We start from the raw sequence: 20,783 nt of genomic DNA on the forward strand, positions 1-20,783 counted from the left end.
AGGAAGGGGATCAGTCATCAGTTCCGCCGTCGCAATGGAATCAAACAAGGACGAAGCGGAACGCTGCATCGAAATTGCAATCGCAGCGTTGCGAGATAATCAACACGACAAAGCGAGACGTTTTTTGGAAAAAGCACAGAAACTGTTTCCCACCGATAAGGTCAAAGGTGCGTGTAATGTACAGACGTGTTTACCATAGATCGTAAGTGGTTTGTTAAAGGGCCACAGGAAAACCTGTAGTCAGTAACGTTAGATAAATGATATGGCAGTTATGCCTCTGTAATCTCGTGTTTTTATTAAAAGTGTGACGTTACAGTGCTTTTTCTACTCTTGAATGTTTATTAGTGTTTCCTTGAATCGTGCAATCGTGTGCTTTTGGTTATATGTCAGTCTTATTAAATAGAGTCGATGCCCATAATCATAACAATAAACTATAGATTATAGTATTGGTAATAAAATGTATTTAGTAATATAGTATTGATAAGATAGCTGTGTAAAATTTTTTGTTTATATATAATAAATCATGTGAACACTGATGCTATTTCTCGTTATTGAAATGAAAGTACTCTTACATTAGCTTTACTAGAGTCTATTGCTGAGAATGAAGGACCTTCCACAAATGAAGAAAACATCAGAGAACATGATGGTGCTGGTTTACGAAACAGAATGCACAACACAGAAGACCACTCCTCTGGACATGGTGCCAAAGACTCAGCCAAACCATATACATCAGAACAGCTAGATGCCGTCAAAAGGTTTGTTGTCGACTGCTTTCCTAACATGGACATTCATTTAGTGCTATACATTTTGGTTATGTGCATTCACCGCTGTTTACCCACTGACGTCTCAATAAACTCTTTCCCTTAATGCAGAATTAAGAGGTGTAAGGACTATTACGAGATTCTTGGAGTCACTAAAGAGGCCAATGAGGAAGATCTAAAAAAAGCCTACCGAAAGTTAGCTCTGAAGTTCCATCCAGATAAAAACCATGCGCCTGGTGCCACAGAAGCTTTTAAAGGTATCAATTTATGCATATATTTTAGCAATCTGCATGGAGAATGTTTGTATGTGGTTTTCACGTTTTTTTTTATTTCATTGTCTTAAACAGCTATAGGTAATGCTTATGCAGTTCTTAGCAACCCCGAAAAGAGAAGACAGTATAATGTCTACGGAGAAGAAAAAGCCCATCCCACTCGGCAGAGGACCCATCACAGAAATTTTGAGGCTGATATTTCCCCTGAGGACCTTTTTAATATGTTTTTTGGAGGTGGCTTTCCCACTAGTGAGTAGTCCAGTGTAGTGTAATCATAGGTTGTGTAATCGCAACCTTTTGTTTTAGATACATATTATTAGTCAGCGTGGTGTAGTATACCTAAAAGCAGTAAAATTTTGCACTTCTAGGTAATGTGCACGTGTACAGCAATGGCAGGATGAGATTTGCTCATCACCAAAGACATGAACGACGAGAACAGCAGAGAGAGGTAGGAGTCATGTATTGTCTTTGATCTAAGTCGGTCACAGATGGGTTTGCATGATAACAGTAGGAATTTATACATTTATGTGGGAAAAAGTTGAGTTGCTTTATATTCGTTGAGCATTTGTCTTGTAAGCGTGTGTATTTGTGCATTGGAATATACCAACAGCTTGTTCATTATGTCATAATGTATTGTTTATTTAAATGAATATTTTTTAGGGTGGCCTTGCCTTGTTTGTACAGCTGATGCCTATACTCATTCTGATCATAGTCTCAGCTCTCAGCCAGATGATGGTTTCCAGCCCCCCGTATAGCCTCAGCCATAGACCGTAAGACCATGTCTTTTTTTAAATGTATATGTATTTTTCATGTTCTATAATGTGTATTTTAAACAAAAAATGTATAATATGAAGAAGATATATCTCACATTGTGCCTTTTGAGTTAGATATTGTTATAACCAGATTGTTTGTGTATTATTTATTTATTTTGGGAGAAATCTTAAATCCTGTTTGTCTTGTTTTAGTAAGGCCTTTTGATGGTTGGCTTGTGGGTGATAAATATCTCTGACATTCTTAAAACTTGCCATCTATTGCAGATCCATGGGCCACACGAACAGGCGACACACTGCCATTCTGAAGGTGCCTTACTATGTGGGCGATCACTTCTCAGAGGAATATACAGGAATGAATCTAAAGAATGTTGAACAAAGTGTCGAGGAGGACTACATTTCAAATCTGAGGAACAACTGCTGGAAGGAGAAACAACAAAGTATGTGGATTAATGATGTTATAGCTCTGTGCTTTGAAAGAAGCAGATACCTTATAGATAGGACATCAGAGAAGCTCTTTAATGTTCTCATACGTTCCTGTGAAAATATAAGACTGCTTAATAATGGATGATGTGCTTTAAAATGTTTGTGGCTTGCAGTCTTTCCCAGTTCATGAATAGATAAAAATGTTGTTGATTTGTTTGAATGGGCTATAACAGTAGCAATTTTTACTGAGATTTAATATTTCAAAGCTGTTAAGAGGGCTGTTATGAATAGTCTGTTAACATAGACATCTGTGTTCTGATTTGCAGAAGAAGGTTTGCTGTATCGGGCACGTTATTTTGGAGACTCAGACTTGTACCAAAGGGCGCAAAAAATGGCAACACCCAGTTGCTCAAAGCTTTCAGACATACAGGTTCTGTTACATGGACACTGAGTAGCAAAAAGTAAGTTCATACGTCATGTATCTTAAAGTGCAGTTGTCATAATATATTTTATATTGCATATACTAAGGTTGTGTTTCTTAATCTTGGTTGCATTTAGGTAGTGTCCTGTGTTGAAGGCGTTCAAAGATGATTATGTACAGAAATGCTGTGCTAAACTGGGACATTGCATTGTACCTGTAGAAGAGGAGCAAAGATGCTGGTGCAACAGGAGCTCATATGTCTCTCAAAATTTGCGGAAAGTTGCAACTCCTGGAAGATCTTAACATTGATTCAAAATGCTACGATTTAAGAATGAAAAATGGAACCTGCGGTGGTAGAGAGAAAGTAAACGGCTGTTTTTTGGTAATCAATGCTGCTAGCTTACTGCTTTTTTATTTACAACTCTCTTCTTCTCAGAGCATTTATTCAACACCCATATTTGGGATTCTGAGCCAACTGCAAGATTTTATTAGTGTTTTCGATCTGTTTATGACCACAGGAAATTAAACCATTACGCTGGGGTCATTCAGCATTTAACGAATTGTTCACTGTGGTTTTGCCTGTTAGATTTTTAAGAAGAATGTTTATGCAAATGAGAAAATAATATTTGTATTTATTAAATGGTATCATACTATAAATTTTTTCCATTTAATTTATTTCTTAAGATAGAAAATGACAGAAACGAGCATTAATTGTTAACAGTATGTTGCAGAAGTGTAGATTTTGGGTTTTAAAGCATATTCAAGTGCCTTGCCAGCTCCAGTCTTACTGTGTACTGTAACTCCCTGTATACATGTAATATAGAAAGGAAAAAACATCAGATTTTAGGCTGATATGTTCAGACCAGTTACCCACTAAACTACTAATTTTCTTTACTTTTCCTCCATTTCACATTCATTCTATATGACATTTTATGTAAAATGTAAATAGCCTGTATGTACACAATATAGTTATCCAAAAGACATGAAAAGTAATAAATCCTCTTTCTAAAATGTTTTAGTGTTTTAGGAATTATGCTTAATTACTATATGAATTTCTTATCATTTTAAACATGGACTTGGTTCTTCAGATTTAATGGGTGCTTTAATATTCCATCTGACAGTGGTAACCAAAAGTGTCAGTATGTTTAAACGGTAAAAATATGAAGTGTGTGGTACAAAACACTAAACTTAAGTTGTTTATTAAACAAAAGAGCAAACCGCAGCATAACAGGGGGGTTTATTTGAAAATGTAAATATGGCATACACTCTTAAAAATAAAGGTGCTTCAAAGAGCCATAGAAGAAAATGTTTGTGTAAATTGTTCCATAAAGAACCTTAAACATCCAATGAACCGTTCTGTTTTACAAATGCTCTTTGTGGCGAATAAATGTTCTTCAGATTATAAAAAGGTAAGAAAGAGATGGTACTGTAAAGAACCAGTTATGCTTCACCTTAGGCCAGGACTTTATGTAAATACATAGTGATATTAATTTTATGACCCTGTACTTTCCTTTCAAAAATTAAGCCAGTTAAATATAGTATTAATGATTTTCTTAAAATCTGCCTATTTGTGAAAGAACTATGAGGTAAGATTTTTGAGATGGCTGAAAGTGGGACATTAAAACATGGCAACAAGAAAAATAAAATTGTATTTAAATAACTTTAACTTTCTAATTGAATGGGCTACAGAAAATGAGTTCAAAGTCATATCTAAGAAATAAAGGCTTATTTGGACTTAATTTAGTGAAGAACAAAGGTGTTTCTACATTTATAAACATTTATTAAAGACATCAATTTCGTAAAAAGCCCTTAAATTTCATTTCCAGAAATATCAGTCTTGTAATACCGATATTGCACACCGGGAGGCAGTCACAAGACTTTCTACTATAACTCGATCAGGAAAACGCTGTCGACCTTACACGTTTGCTATTCAGCAGCACTGTTCTTGGTCTGTCTTGTGATAATAATAACTACCCACCCTAAAATGTATAAGAATATTGCTGCTGTTGATGCTAACATTAACATCCCTGCATTACAAACTCTATTAAAAGCCCATCTCAATGATCCATAATGCTCATAGAGCCATTTCTTAGGACAGCTTGTTCTACCAGTTGAGCACCGGGAAATATTGCTTTGCTGTTGTTTGCTCTTCTTCTAGGTATTTTGCAGGTGTATGGCAGGATGAGGTCTCACCAACATGAACGACAAGAGCTCCAGACAGAGCTAAGAGGTCACGCTCATCTTCAACAGTGTCATATTGCTTTTGATATTACACAGACACACTATCAGTAGCCTACATATTACATACACAAATCACGTGAGGTGCATTGTATTCATGTGACTTAATAAGTGTTTAAGATTTTAACTTATAAAAAAAAAATAGCAGCAGCTTTTTATTGTGTTTAGAGCTTTTATGTGTTTTTATGCAACCAAGTACGCCTTTTGTAGCCTATTGCTGATCCTCATTCTCATTCTGATCATCATTTCAGTTCTTAGTCAGATGATGGTTTCCAGCCCACCATTTAGCCTCAGCCATTTATCGTAAAACCAAACGATTATCAAAATAATGAGCATTATTTTAAAAACTTTGTTATTTATTGTGCATTGTGATTTTACACTGCATGGTTTGTGTGATAGTAACACACTTTTTAATAATAAGATAATGTGTTTTGTTTGTTTGTTTGTTTTTATATCTAAGACCAACATTGGAAAAACTGGAACCCATTTATCTTGTTTTGTAAGGCATATTGATGATTGATGGTTGGCTTGCGGGTGAAGAAAAGCTGTGACATTCTTAAAACTTTCCATCTTTTGCAGAACAGGCGACAATCTGAAGGTGCCTTACTATGTGGGCGATCACTTCTCAAAGGAATATACAGGAATGAATCTAAAGAATGTTGAACAAAGTGTGGAGGAGGACTACATTTCAAACCTGAGGAACAACTGCTGGAAGAACAATAAAGTATGTGTAAAGTAAACTCTTTTGGTTTACGCATGAAAATGTGTTGGTATATGAAACTATGAAGCTTCTGAATAAAGGTTGTGATGTGCCTTACAGATGTTTAGATTTAGAGAAACTTTCATGGTAGAGTTTTTTGTTATTTTAACCTTAAAGGGATAGGTCACCCAAAAAAAGAAAATTCTGTCATGGCATATTTAGGTTTTTTAAAACAACTGCAATTGATATTAAGTGGCCTGCAGTCGTAATCCTTTCCAGGTCAAAGTTTACTTTGATATATATAATTGATATTAAAGGCGGGGTAACCGATTTCCGAATTACGCTTTAGTCAACTGAGTTGGGCCGGGTACCAAAACAACCTAGTAGCCAATCAGCAGTAAGGTGCACAATGCACAGGACGGACATTAGCCGAGCCGAGCACTGAAGAAGGCGAAAGATGGGGGTAAGGGTGTGTTTGTTTTGGTGATCTGAACATCAACAACGGCTAAGAGAAATCGGACACCCCGCCTTTAAGGAGATGCATTTTTATGGGCATGACATTAAGGCATCGTAAAATGATACTTTCTAACTAGTGCCGGTGGGTCCAGTATTGGAGTTTGATGAAATCATGTACTGAGCTGAATTAATGGGCTGTACAGAGAGGGGAGGAGCTACAGAAAAGTCCCTGGACTGCTTTGAGAGTCAGTAACCATAGAAACAACATGCTTTTAGGAAAGAAGACAGACTCCTGTTTTGTCTGTGGCTGCTGCTGTTAAAAGGCGTGAAACCATAATTATCTCCAGAACTGATTGTGTTGCAATGCCAACTGACTATGATATTGAGTGTGGATTTATTTCAGATTATCCTACTTTTCATAACAAACACATTTAATCCAATAATGATTCAAAAATGAGGTGGATTGTGGTTGACGTCAGGTAGCAGACACAAGCCACAGACACACTGTACCTAAAATATGTATGTGTCTGTGTCTTAACCAAAACACTGCTCCATTTAAGACTTGATTTATTGCAGGAGAGGCCGAAAAGGATCCCAGCTCCCTGGAGGATGGGGGCAGGAGAAACACTGATGTTGGCTAATTCTTGCTGAGATGTGTTTTTTCATGCATTTCCAATACACAGCACAGTGAATTTAGATATAAGGTTAGCATAGAACACTTATCTAGTGGGCTGTAAAATATGTCTAGGGAAAGTCCATTTCTTTCAGCTGCAGTATTGCATTGATGAGTCATTTATGAAAATGTCACGCCATTTAAAATGTCGCTTCTTTTTGGGAGCCTAACCCTAAAACAATTCTAAACTCCGTCTGTCAGCAAAATGTGCAAATATAATGTCTTCCAGACAGACAGTATTGCTATATTGAGAAAATGGCTATAATGGGATAAGCCCTTGTTTAACGCTTTCAGTTAAGATTAATTGAGCCATTCTAAACATTAAACTGTGTTCTTGAGAGAAAAAGAATGTCGCTGTGACATTTTGAGTGCAAATTTTGCATTGTGGTGAGGAAAAACAGAATAATAACACACTGAATTAAGGATTAGAGCTTTAAATGAAGAGAAAAGACCAATACAGAGAGGAATGTACAAATATTTTTACAGTAAATATCTCTTAATGTAGTTGGAATGGATTAGCAGATCATATCATTTGATTTAAAAATTGAGATGATAGAATGACTCTACAGACTGAATTGACATGCTCTTCACTCCCACCATGTTATGTGCCAGCTGTCAATAATAGTCTACCGTAAAACTCTAACTGCTATCTTCAAGATAGCCAAATCTTTAGAGAGTTGTGTTTAAAGAGTTGGTATGCCAGTTATATACCACAGATTAATTTCTTTTAAGAATTTGACTTAAAGGTTCCAAAAATGCTTCTTCTACGCTTTCAAAAAGTACACCTTTGCGCCTAAAGAGTGCATATTTGCATTTCAAAGGTACATATTGGTACCAAAGAGTGTATATTAAAGCAATAAGCCCTGCGAAGCAGTGGGTTACAGTGCATTTTATAGCAGCTAAGTACACTTGCAGTGCACTTTAATAACAGTTGTCTAAAACCCCCTTAGCTATATAGTGCATTATAAAATGCACTGTAAACCACTGCTTCGCGGGGCTTATTGCTTTTATAAAACGGTTATTCCATATGCGTAGCAAGGTTTCATAAAATAAAGTAAATAAAGTGATATTTAGGCTATGTAAGGCAGTCAGCCGTTATAAATCGGGGTATTTTATAACGGCTTAGAACTCGGCTCAGCCAATCAGAATCAAGGACCAGAACTGACCATTTTATAATAGTATATATCCATGCCAAATGTGTACAATATGTATTTTAATGGTACATAAATCCCTTTAAAGGGTACTGCCCCAGCTTGGGTACAGTTTTTGACAAATTTTTTAGACAGCAATGTCGTTGCTGCAAATAACATTTTTATCATCTTTATTTTTAAGAGTGTAAAGGAAAGTCTCATTTTGTAAGATCGACATGGTGCACTTTAAAATAATGAGACATGAGAGCTTTCATGGTAATATTCCTGTCCATGTATAAATATTTCCATTTGTCTCCAGTTACTTCTGAGAAAGTGCCAACAAGTATCAGCAAAAGCAAATAAAACAAATCAGTATCACTTATAGTCACTAAAGGCAACCGTTAAGACTGGCTGTGTAAGGTAATAATATCATCATTGCAGATGAAAGACAATGAAATGAAGGAGGGTAAGTGTAGAAGTTGCCTTTACTGCAGCATATCAGTGGCAGAAGTGACACTGTGCTGCAGTGCTGGGAAGTGCTGAGAGCAGTAAAAAAAAAACAGCACCCCATCCCAGTGCGTGTGGTACAACATCACCTCTAAACATCGACGTGCCTTAGCATGAGAAAGGAGCAGAATGCTGGCTATCTAGAATCTTTGTTTTGGAAAAACATGAGTTTGTTTTCCTTGCTGTGTTTATAGCCTTTTTGTGTATTTAAACTCTGCAAAAATGTATTTTTGTTCAATTTACAGGTTAAATTGCACAAATGCAAATTAAGTTCACACTGTGACATTGATACATGCATATAATAAAATGTCAGCGCATGTCTGTGCAGGTTTACATTGCTTGCCTGCAGCATGTGTTCATCTGAATCAGGTGTTCTCACACTTTAACATGAGTGACAAGCATAGTCAAAAATGAAGACCCCTTGAAGCCCCCTGTGGGACTTTCAGGGTTGAGTTACACGACACAATGTCATATTCATGCAGAGAAAAACGATGTCATGTTCAGTCAATTGTACTGTCAGTCAGTGCCTTGTATGTCATATCATGTTGGTGTCATAGTGCATATTTCCTCCCAACCACTTTAGATTTTGTAATTTAGATAAATAATGTAGATTTGCTTGCTTTGGTTAATAAAATGTATTTGTATTAAATAGCTGTATTAGATATCACACAATTAGTGTTTCTCAATCCATACAATACATGCTCCTTATTACAACTGATTCAGGAGAAACAGATCTTCTGATACTTCACTGCTATTAGAGTAACGGAATCTCTTTCATAACATTATGAACAGGGGTGCAAATAAGTTTTTCTATCTGGTTCTCAAGAGAGTACCTGGAGATTCGGTTTGGTGCTCACATTGCACATAATGTGACAAATTATATTATTAAAAATAAAAGTAAAAAAGTAGTTACTTTTTAATGAACAATGAACAAAATAATAAAGTGGGATAATACTATATTTATATTACTTTAAAGTACACTTAAAATACAATGATAATGTATTTCTTCTTGTTTTTATTTTTACGTTAGTAAATATTAATTTTCAACACCAATTTTGAAACCTAAAACGACAACCTTTTTGGTTTTTGGCAGGTTGCTGGGAACTGCACTTGCGAACGCACATGGAGACTTGCGGTGCGGAGCTAGGATTGAGTATAGCATAGAGAAACACAAGCTGCGTGCAAGTGTCAAGTTTAAACAGCTTGTCCTTTTAGAAAGTTTAAGAGAATCGGTGTTTTGGTAGACGTGCAGCGCAGTTCCAGACATTCACAGAGGCTGCGCGTGCCGCGTGCTTCTCTAGTAACGAAAGCAGAACCAACAAAGGCGGAGCTACCAATACTCAGTTTTTCATAATTTACACCCAGGTCCCGTTCAACACCGGGAACAAACGAGATATCAGTAGTTTTAGCAGCATTCAGTACAAACGGAAATCTTATCCAGTATTACATTTAGTCGGTCTAAAACAGTGATTGTGCATCAAAAGGTTTCAACCATGTCAGTACGCAAATGAGCGTTCTAAACTTATTTACAGAGCGCATTTTTAATTTTGGTCGCGCATGCGCACCTGCGCACCACTTATGTGCATCCCTGATTATGAACACAATACATATAGTGAAAATGTGCCTCCTGAAGTGTGACAGCTCATGTGACACTCCTCTGCAAACAAACAGGTAGCAAGCCATTTCATACTTAAAGCATGTATTCTACAATATGTTTAGACAATTCTAAGATAGAATTAATCAACAAAGGTTATATGGGTCATGTCACATTGACCACTTTGTCCAATTACAAATATGAAGCGGACACATGGGGAAGTTGTCACAAGTGTATTCAGTAAATATTGGTAAGGTTTTGAGTATGTTCTCTGATTATACAGTTTGTCTCTCTAACAGTGTGTGTATTAAATATCTACTTCAAAACTGTACAAATCAGGGATATATGGGAATAATTGAACTGAAAAGCTGAACTGTGTTCTGAGAACAAGGTATACGTCATGTAAATATCAGGTTGGGGTAAGTTGTCACAGTGTTGTAACATTTCTGTCAAAACAGTGTTTTTATATTGTGAATGAACATTTATCTTTTATTGTTTTGCATTTAGAATAGAAAAGAATAGAAAAGAATTAGTCATAATTTAAAAACAACAAAAGATTATGTAACAGCTCTACAGAATAGACTGAATAAACAATAAACAGTGTAAAATAAAATGTCAATCTAGTTTTGTAAATACTTGATTTCAACTGCAAGTTCTATTGTGACAACTTCATAATCTTTTTTATTGTTTCTTTTATTAAATCTATTATCTGCCTAAACTGCAATTGGGGGGAAATATTGCTATATTTATAGAAAATATATAGTCACATAGTGTGGTTACATTTTAATAAAATCCGTCTGCTTCTGTTCCCATGGTGATCACTGAGACCCAGATAATTCCAATGTCACTTTTACTGTCGTATAATGATGTCTATTCACACAATTTACATTCTGACCGCGTTTCCACTGCCAAGCTTGATAGTAGCAGCTTTTTACATCTCTCTCTCTCTCTCTCTCTCTCTCTCTCTCTCTCTAGCAGAGGGAAGACGCATCCCGTAATCAGGTCACATTTCACTGTAGTCTCAGCATCCGTTTCTCGCCCTTTACATCGGAGAAATCGAGACATTTGAAAGGCGGAATAATGGTGTGGATGAATGATTTGGGATGTCTTTTCGTCCCGTTGCTAATGCTCGTACGGGTGTCCATGCAGGTGGACGTCAAAAACGGGAAAGAAGCGGCGAAAGCCGGGAATTTCATGGAAGATGAACAGTGGCTGTCCACCATTTCCCAGTTCAGTCGCAAGATCAAGCACTGGAACCGCTTCAGAGATGTGAGTTTCCTTTAAGAGTATCAATGGTGACATTGCACGACTGTTTCTTCTCATAAATACTGACCAGAATGGATCGCATAGATTTGTAAGCGGTACAGACGTAGGCTACTAAACGTTTCTCTTAAAACATCATTAGTCCGTTAACGTAAGAAATCAGTATAAAGTAACTCTTAGGACAGATTATAGATTAAATGATGAGTTAAAAGATGCTGCTTGAGTGTTTTAAATTGCACGTTTTTAATCATTAAACAAAGGCTTTTAAATAGCCTACATAGCAATCTTTTGCATCTTTAATAGCCAGCACTGCTGTTTACACATAATACATAGACTTGGTTCAAAACAATGCACCATCTGTTGTTGTGTGTTTAATTGACTACATTGGTTTGATTACAGAATAAAGCAGATTGCATTAGAGTGCCATTCATTGGCCAGCTGTTTGATGTGATGTAATAATAGGCAACTTTAATAATTGATACGGGCTTCACATGCATTCAGAGGGAGATTTATGAATTAATTCATTTCCCAAAGGTCATGCTGTATTATCATAGAGTTGTTATAGATGGTGTGTTAATTGATCCTTTATCCAATGGTATTTGTGTTTGTAATGCAGAAAATAACATCTCGTCCCATGTAAGAAAAATACACTTGAGAGTGGGTGAAAAAAATCAATTCTGATGAAATGTAACACTATAAAAATACTATTTTGATAATTGACAGTAGCGGTACTGTTCAACCTTTAGAAGGTTCTCTGTTGAGCTGTGCTGCTCAAATTGAAACATTAAACCTCCAAATAGAAACCGAGATTTATCTCCACCAGTGTTTGGCTGGCAGCTATTTTTACCCTTCTGGAAGTGGATTAAGTGTATAACTCCTTAAATGATTACGTAGAAAAACACGTCCAAGAGAACCAGGAATTTATCAAAATGTGGCCATGAAAAGATTACTAATGAATTAGACCAGGATTATAAATGGATGGGTACAGCATTTTTACAGCAGTGGCTTAGGTTCAAACAAGGCCCTGCAGCAGGCTCTGTATTCTCCAATCAATGGCCATTGATCACACCATCTCACACATATGAATAGCGGAGAAGCAATGCTTGTCCAACACATATGGGTGTTTTGCTGAAATAACAGCCCTCCTTCCATTCAAGAAAATCAAAACAACTTTGAAAAAAGCTGCATTTCCTCTGTCTCCGTGGCCATGTAATTAAAATGCAGGTTGTGCTTTTTACTTAAACTATTCCAGTTGAAGCACTTGCTCATGAAATGCTTGCAGCTGTATTATTTGGGTTGTCATGTCATTGCACAGAAGATGGGAATGTCTCTAATTATAAATGATAAATTAAAGAAATTTCAACTTGAAGAGTTCCTTGACGAGGGAGAAAAGACTGAAAACGTGCTTAGAAACAAACCAAAAAATGGACCATCAAAGCTGCAAATATCTACCACATTTAAAGCAACGATTTTCATTACAGCTGGCTGCCTTAGCAACAAAGGCTTGGTTGAGTCAGACAGGAAAAGCAACTCATTTCAGATTAGGTTTATTTAAGAGTATTGCCCTCCTGCTGACGGAGAACAACAGGCATACATCTCAAATCATGTGAAATAAGGTCAACTACAGTTCTTTAGCTTGTGCTATATTTTCTATTTTTTTGTACTGACAAAGAAATAAAAGTTAGTATAGGTCCATCCACACAGTTCCTGAATTTACATCATTTGCAATGTAATTAAATATTGATTTAAATGCAGTCTCAATCCTGTCCCTTGCTTTTACAAAAATAATCATTACAAAGTATATTAAAATGCATTTAGATAAATGTGGAAACTCATGCTGATGTGTTCTGATAGTAAATGTATTTATTATTCTGAGATTGCATGGATTAGCAAAAGCAACAGGCCTTCTGACACAGTTCAGCACCATTTTAATAGTCACCTGTTATCTCTGATCATAGACAGAGATAGAACTGGTGGAGACTGAAAGTTAATCTCTTGCAGAACACAGTTTATTTCATCTTTAAAGTGTTGCTTGTGACAAAAGCAAATAATCCAAATTGATGCTGGCTTTCAAAGTCCTTTGAGTTTCTCAGAGCTGAATAATGATACAATCCAAGCTAATGTTGATGAAAGCATGAAAGGCTTATAAATGCATGCTGACTTGCATACACAGAAAGTTATGATTTGATATAAATAGTTAACACTCTTTGTATTCCATGCATTGTTGATTTCTATTAACAGGACGTGTACGTTGGCTTAATACAGTACGACCAGTATGAATGGGACTGATGTTTCTGTTTTAGAATTAAGTTCTGCACTTTTTGATTTATTAAGGAACCCAAACATTTAAATTGTTTTGCAAACGAAAATAGCTTCTTCTGTATTATGGTGACGCATCATCATAAGCGAAATATTAAAGGACTTTAATATTACTACCAACCCAAAGACCTCTTGTAATTCAAGGGGATCATTATGGGGCCCAAGGAGGTGTTATTACCATGTTTTCTCATTCTCATATCAAATGGAAAGTCGGAACAAAGATACCCAGACACTTTATTTTCTTCTGGTGATTATAAACATAATTTAAAGTCTATATTTTATATTTGCATATTTTAGAATCTTTAAGACTGTAAATCGTATTGTATTGTATTGTCATTGTGTTGAATGTCTGTACTAGAAGCTTCCAACACCAAAGAAAATTCCTTGTGTGTGCAAGCACACTTGGCAATAAAGCTCTTCTGATTCTGATTATGTAATTGTTTGTTATTAGTTAACACCATCCAACAGCTTGCGGTACCTAATTGACATCAGCCAAAAAGTCATTTCAGAAAGTAGTTACATAAAGCACAAAAACATTTAAGACAAACAACATTAAAGGGATAATTTACCCCAAAAAGAAAATTCTCATCATTGACTCACCCCCAGGTTGTTCTTAACCTGTATAAATTTCTGTGTTGTGCTGAACACAAAGGGAGATATTTGTAAGAATGTCAGTAACCAAACAGATCTCTTCCCTCATTTAGTGCCATAGCAGGGAAAATAAATACGGGAGTCAATGTGGGATGATATCTGTTTGGTTGGCTGACATTCTTCTAAATATCTTCCTTTGTGTTTAACAGAACAAAGACATATATACAGATTTGGTCATTTGAAACTATCTGAAGGTAAGTAAATAATGACAGAATTTTCACTTTTGGGTGAACTGTCCCTTTTTGGAATAATAGGTATAAATTGGACCAGAAATTGCGATAGATAAATCATTACTGTGAACAGCAACATACAAAAAGAAAGTAAAGAGTCAATTCTGGTTGACTTTAAAAAGTGTTACGATGTTATCGACGTACTGCAATTTTGTAATCACAGTGACTGGATTAAAAACGATTACTTACATTTGATGATAATTACATACTAATCAACCTTAAGTGCTGATATACATTAGAATCAGGCTTAGCCGAGAACATCACATAGACACTTAAAACTCACAGTGTGGGTTTAAACCACTTTTGTCATGCTCGCTTATCTATTTCCATACAAGTGGAAAATTAAATCTTATTTCATGGTCGGCATTTAAGACCGAATATACTGCAAAATGTAAAAGATAAGATCATTTTAAATGACAAATCCCTGCTGGACACAATTACATTCACAATTGCCTCTGCAACGTTAATTTTAACTCGGCTCTATATCAGATTTTCCCCAACACACACACACACTATATATATATATATATAATTATATACAGTATATTTTTTATTTTACAATTTAAGGGAGTAATGCACCTAAACAAACATCTCATGGTGTGATACCTTCATTATCGGTAAACATGTTGGAGTTGCCGAGAGTGAGCAGCTCTGTCTAATTCCACCTCTTAACCTTCCTGGCTGTTAAAAAGAGCATCTTACAAACCAGGAGTGAATCTGTTACCTATTCAGCTGAAAGTAAACAACCAGCAGCGCTGACCAATCCTCCGGTAGCTGGCAAACCCTCTCTTCTCTTTCCCCTTCACAATGTAGAAAAGGCTCATTAAAAATCAGTGCTGTCGGCTTGCACCTGTTATTCCCCCGCTACATTTTTAATGAAGCAAAAATGTTTCAAGCCTACACGGAAAATGGTCTTCCATTTCGCCATTCATTACCATTTCATTTAAGATGCACATGTGTTCATTCAGAGTGGATGGGAAAAGGTTGTTCCTTGTGATTGCTTTAGATGTGTCTGTTTCTTACTTTATGAAATTTTCAGTGTGGCTCAAATATTGAATGCGTTTGTCTTTTCAAAAGCAAGAGCCTTTTTTGGCACATCTAAGCATGTTTGTTTTCACCGCTTAAAATAACCTCATGTGGATGCAGCGCGTATGTGTCAGTGTGATAGGAAGTGCGCAGTTTTTGTCCGTCAAAAGAAGCGAGTGATTTCATCTGACAAGCCTGCACACCCACCACAGAGAACTTCAGTGCTGGCCTGTCATGGCTCCGGTCCATCAGGATTCCAATCACATGCTTGTAGAGGTGGGAATGCCCTCGCAACTGCCAGAGCAGCGTAGCATATGGTCCATAATTACTGATAATGCAGCATAAGATGATACACCCAAATACCCCATTAAGATTTAATCGTGAAAGATCAGCATTCGCTGCACTGCAACACAAATGCAAAATGTAATGCTTATTCTGGAACACAGTCAATGCATGCTTATGCACATCTGTTTGTCACTCTCAGGCTCGATTAAGACACACAACGGTGCGGTTTGTACAGCGGAGGAGGTTGCAGGCCTGGTGGAAGGAGATTGAGTGCTGTAGGATGAAAGTTGACAAAGGCGAATGAGGGCAATGAAGCAGCATGTCTTGGCCAAAGACCAGGAGTGTAGGTGGGCTTTAATTGAGTGGAGAGAAACTGGCCTTTCATCATGCCGCTCTCGGGGTCTGCGCCTTTCCTGTTGAATTTGACTTTTTATCTGGAAAATGCAGGAGCCAGGCTGATTTTTTGTCGGGATTGTTCCAGCTCCAGTTGTGAATATCTCTTTTAACGTGCCTTTTTCTCCAATATCTACAAGTGCTTTTACGATACACGCTGGAAATGAAAGCGACCACACTTTTCCGTTCTCCTGACGGTTCTCAGCCTCTGGGAGTCTAGGTTCTCAGTGTCCTCTGAAGATCAAGCTGACCTACCAAATAAAAAGGCTCCTGTTCCGGGCATCCAATTACAAAAACTATAGCATGGCGACGCTGTTTTCTCCCCCTAAGGTTTCCCGTCCCTGATGAAGCCAGCATAATTCATCCCTTTCAAGTCTGCTTGAAATACAGTAAGACGTGCTTTTCTGAGAATGCCAGAGTTAAGTGGCACAGACTTGCTCCAAACTCCAATAAAGCGCATTATGCCCCCAGCAATAATGAGGCAGCATAAACTAAATCCTACAGAGAGCTGTAAAGGTATGGAGTTGAGGTGACCTGTCAACCCCTCAGAGGTTCAGTCTTCCACGCCCAGAGAATGCCTTATTGACTGCTGCTGGTGTCAGATTTGCTCATTTAAAGGCAGCTCTTGCCTCTGCTGTATTGCTCTCTCTCACTATTTTTTTAAGGGCTGTCAGTCAGTTCCATTGAGTTGTTGGGAGTGTTATTGAGGCTGAAAGGCAGGAAGATGGAAGATTACTGACCAAAATAATCGTATATAAGAACATGTTTGAGCTAATTTCCACTTGCATTAGACATTAAAGGGGTCATATGACACGGCTAAAATGAATATTATCGATTGTTTTAGATGTAATTCAATGTGTATACACGATTTAAGGTTAAAAAATGCTGTAATTTCCACATACCCTGCATGTTTGTATCTCCTCTTTGCCCCGCCTCTCTGAAACGCGCAGATTTTTTACAAAGCTCATCGCTCTGAAAAGCGAGGTGTGCTATGATTGGCCAGTTAATCAGTGCATAGTGATTGGTCGAATACTGCAAGCGTGTGACGGAAATGTAACGCCTCTTACCATATTTGGAACATCAGGTTCCAAAGCAATTGTACTGACAGGTATACACCTACCTTACTTGCGTATACATTTGGGCGGTCTTAGTTAACTCATACTACGAACTGACATGGATTTGTGGGGGTGTGGTTACACGAGGCGTTTCAGGCAGGTCTGGGTGAGCATTCGCTTTTAGACAGAATGCATCTTTTGTTCCGACACTTTCATTTTTGCAATTTTACGTGTTTAATACATGCATGGGCAACTTATAACACACCAAAGACACAGAAAAACACGTGTTCGTGCCATATGACCCCTTTAAGAAAAAGCAAGGTTGCTTGAATGTGATGTGTGTAGAATTATTATTAAAGGCATACTGTAGTTCACCCAAAAATGAAAATTCTGTCATTTACTCACTGTCATGTCATTTCAAATCTGTATGACTTTCTTTCTTATGCAGAACACAAAAGAAGATGATATGAAGAATGTTGTTAATCAAACAACAATGACCCCATTGTATAGAACAAAGAAATTTCTCAAAATATCTGCTTTTGTTTTCACATAAGTAAGTCAGGTTTTGAATTACATGAGAGTAAATAAGTCACGACACAATTTACATTTTTGCGTGAACTATCATTTTAAAGGTCCAGTGTATGAAATTTTGCGGCATCTAGCAGTGAGGTTGCGAATTGCAAACAACGGCTCACTTCACCCCTTGCCCGTCCTTTTTCAAAGCACACAGAACAAATATGTCGTCACATTTTCGCTTCTTTCCCAAAGGAAACGCGGTTTGTCCGTTTGAGGCTACTGTAGAAACAACATGGTGAATTCCATGCAAGGGGACTTGCAGTGTAAATAACTCATTCTAAGGTAATATAAACAAAACGCTTTATTATATAAGGTCTCTATACATCTCTAAAGACATGTATAATTATATTGCATTTCTGACAATAGATCCTCCAAAAAATTACACACAGCACCTTGAAATTAGTATTTTGTATAAAAGGCCTCAAGAAGTCAAGAGATTGTTACATCTCTCATGCATCAAATTGCATTTTATAACTCGCATGTATCTGAAAACAGATGCTCTCCGCTTCAGTTGTATGTTTCATTTAAAGGCCTGAGTCAGTGACAAATGCTCTGAGTGAAAAGTCAGCTCTGTTCATTCATTTCATCTGCTCATCTCTCTGTCTAGGTCTGGAGTTGTACCCTGGAGGAGCAGCTTGCATTTCTCCTCTTAGCTCTACAAACCCCCCACAGACTGGCAGGCCTGTGAGCTTTTTCCTCAGTATGAAGAAAGTCAGGATATGTTCACAGTCAAAGGAGTGGGCTGTTAGCAGAGCTTTTTGATGTGCTTGTGTACAGTTAATCTGAAAATCCCAGTCGGAGGGCCTCATGCATAAATCAAGGAGGAGGCTTGTGCATGCCTGTCAGCTATAGCCATGGTGTGACAGTGAAAACATAGTTTGGAAGGTACTGATAATACGGTGTCTGTTTTCCTCTCGATTTTTCCCCTTTGCCAAACACGACTGATTAGATTCGGAGTCAAAGGGAGAATGGATGTGTGGGACCTCAGCATCATACACTGCCTGGGGTGTTTGTGAACTGCGAGAAGCCTGCGTGATATCTGGCAATGCTGTGGTGTGATAAATGTGTGGGAGTGAGGCCATTGTGAGGTCATCACCACAAGGATCCATCCGGCTTTTATTCAATTATGGAAGGCTGTTTTGCTGAGAGCCTTCGACAGGCAATAATTAGAAACACGGCGTGCAGATTTGTCAGAGCGATTTACTAATATGTGCAAAAAAAGGCAAAATGTTGAGAGCCAAATGTGAATCAACTTAAAGACCAATGCTTGACATGAAATAGAACAGGCTGCAAGGTGGAGGCCACAGGCTGAATGTGAGTCATGATAACAAATGACAGGAAATTATGCGGCAAAGAATTTTTATGATTACTATCATTTGTAAATGACTAGTATATTTAAAGAAAAGGTTTACTTGAATATTCTTCCTTTATGTCGTACCCAATGTCTTTTTTCTCCAAAAGACATGCAACATCAGAAGTTACTGCAAAAGCAAGTCAATAAACAGCATTTCATATTGATGTTTCCTAAAGTGTGCTTGCCGCACGTCACTGTCGCAAGCGTTTTCTGTAGCAACATGAGCGCAACAGTGCTCACTCCTTCATACTGCTCACTGTGTCTCTGCATTGTGATGTGAATGTCAAGTGTGAGTGAAAAAGACAGATCCAGTTCACCCTCCAACTGCTGCTCGAACGCACAGACATGTGTACGTATCGCTTTTCATCCGTTTCTGGAGTGCCAATCAAATAAGTATTTTTTGGACGTAAACATACACAGGTGCTATCAAGGACTTAAAATCACAGCTGAATTTACAGAGTGCATGTGCAGACATGTTGGATTACATAGCAGAGATATAAGGAATAAAAGAGTTGTCAGTCAGCGCAGGAGGGGGGTGAAGCACTCTGTGATGTATTTCATGAGACGGAGGTCCTTGGAGATATACTCCTGCCAGCCTTTACTCAAGACAGGGCAAAGATGAGCTGACTCTGGATATAGGACGTGCTCAGCTGCAGATGCTTATAAAGAAATTAGGAGTAAGGACCGTGATGGTGGTGGTGATATTAAATATGATGATATGTTATGCAATATTTCTCTGCTCTGACTCATCATTGCCTCTTTTTAGACAGGGGGGAAACACATCAATGTGACACAATATTTTCCACCCTAAAAATGCATGTCAACATTTTTGTGTTGGTATGGCTGGCTGCTTTAATTTGCATAATCTAAAAACAAAAATATAAGACCCCCCTGAGATGCCTTCACTGTTCTGCCCTTGTAAAACATTAGATATTTACTGATATAGACATTTAATATGTCAGTACACCACACTATCTCATTTGCCAGTGAAGCAAAAACAGATCTAAATAATGCAAATATCAGGAAATCAATAACAGGGTTGTTCACTGCCATATAGTATTGCTGTTAAGCACTGCAGGACCGAGCCACTGGTCTTTTATCGAATGAAATCATTATATATGACAAGGTAATGTCTTATTAGGGACATGCATGAATAATAGTTTTTATGGCGTGATTTATTATAATTGATCCGGGAGAGATCTTAAGCAAAGGACGGGCCTTTACATTCAAAAGCATGAAGAATTTAGTTGAGAAAAACCAACTGTGCGTATTTTACATACTGAAGTGGCGTAATGATTTAGCTGTATTTCATTTAAACCTACAAAAGCAGTTTATAAAACCACGCGCAAGTCGAATAATCATGTAATCTTTGTATACGGCAAACATCATATCAACAGCTACTTGACTTGAAGGATTTTCTACAGAGAAGTAATTCCTTTATTGCACTTTTGATTTGTCAATCAATACGCAATTACACCTCTTATTTACACATATTTACAACAGCAAAGAGACCACTACAAGATAAATGACTGCCGATATGTAAAGTTCACAGCTTGTGCATTTCGAGAAAAAAAAGATTATTAATCACTATACTGAAATATTTCAAGTGTTATGAGCACCAAGTGCATAATTATTTTAAAGTAACTGCCTATTTTATTAGAATACATGGGAGAATATTACAGA

General features: G+C 37.3%; 2 protein-coding genes across 2 annotated transcripts in view; both read left to right on the top strand.

Annotated features, from left to right (window-relative positions):
- The first annotated feature begins 2 nt into the window (after window positions 1-2).
- dnajb12a (DnaJ heat shock protein family (Hsp40) member B12a) lies at window positions 3-3,886 on the top strand. Its single transcript, XM_057342077.1, has 9 exons — window positions 3-167; window positions 578-755; window positions 873-1,018; window positions 1,109-1,282; window positions 1,402-1,481; window positions 1,694-1,803; window positions 2,071-2,243; window positions 2,556-2,690; window positions 2,788-3,886. The coding sequence occupies exons 1-8, from the start codon at window positions 35-37 to the stop codon at window positions 2,678-2,680; spliced, it is 1,119 nt and encodes a 372-aa protein (XP_057198060.1). The 5' UTR covers window positions 3-34; the 3' UTR covers window positions 2,681-2,690; window positions 2,788-3,886.
- Window positions 3,887-10,910: 7,024 nt separating this feature from the next.
- Window positions 10,911-20,783, top strand: part of spock2 (SPARC (osteonectin), cwcv and kazal like domains proteoglycan 2) — a 28,310-nt gene continuing 18,437 nt past the window's right edge. Inside the window, exon 1 of the mRNA XM_057342040.1 lies at window positions 10,911-11,217. Within this exon, the coding sequence (XP_057198023.1) occupies window positions 11,029-11,217 (189 nt within the window). The 5' untranslated portion in view covers window positions 10,911-11,028. The remainder of the gene's footprint in view (window positions 11,218-20,783) is intronic.

The sequence above is a fragment of the Triplophysa rosa genome, linkage group LG9, assembly GCF_024868665.1.
Source record: "Triplophysa rosa linkage group LG9, Trosa_1v2, whole genome shotgun sequence".
NCBI classification, from domain to species: domain Eukaryota; kingdom Metazoa; phylum Chordata; class Actinopteri; order Cypriniformes; family Nemacheilidae; genus Triplophysa; species Triplophysa rosa.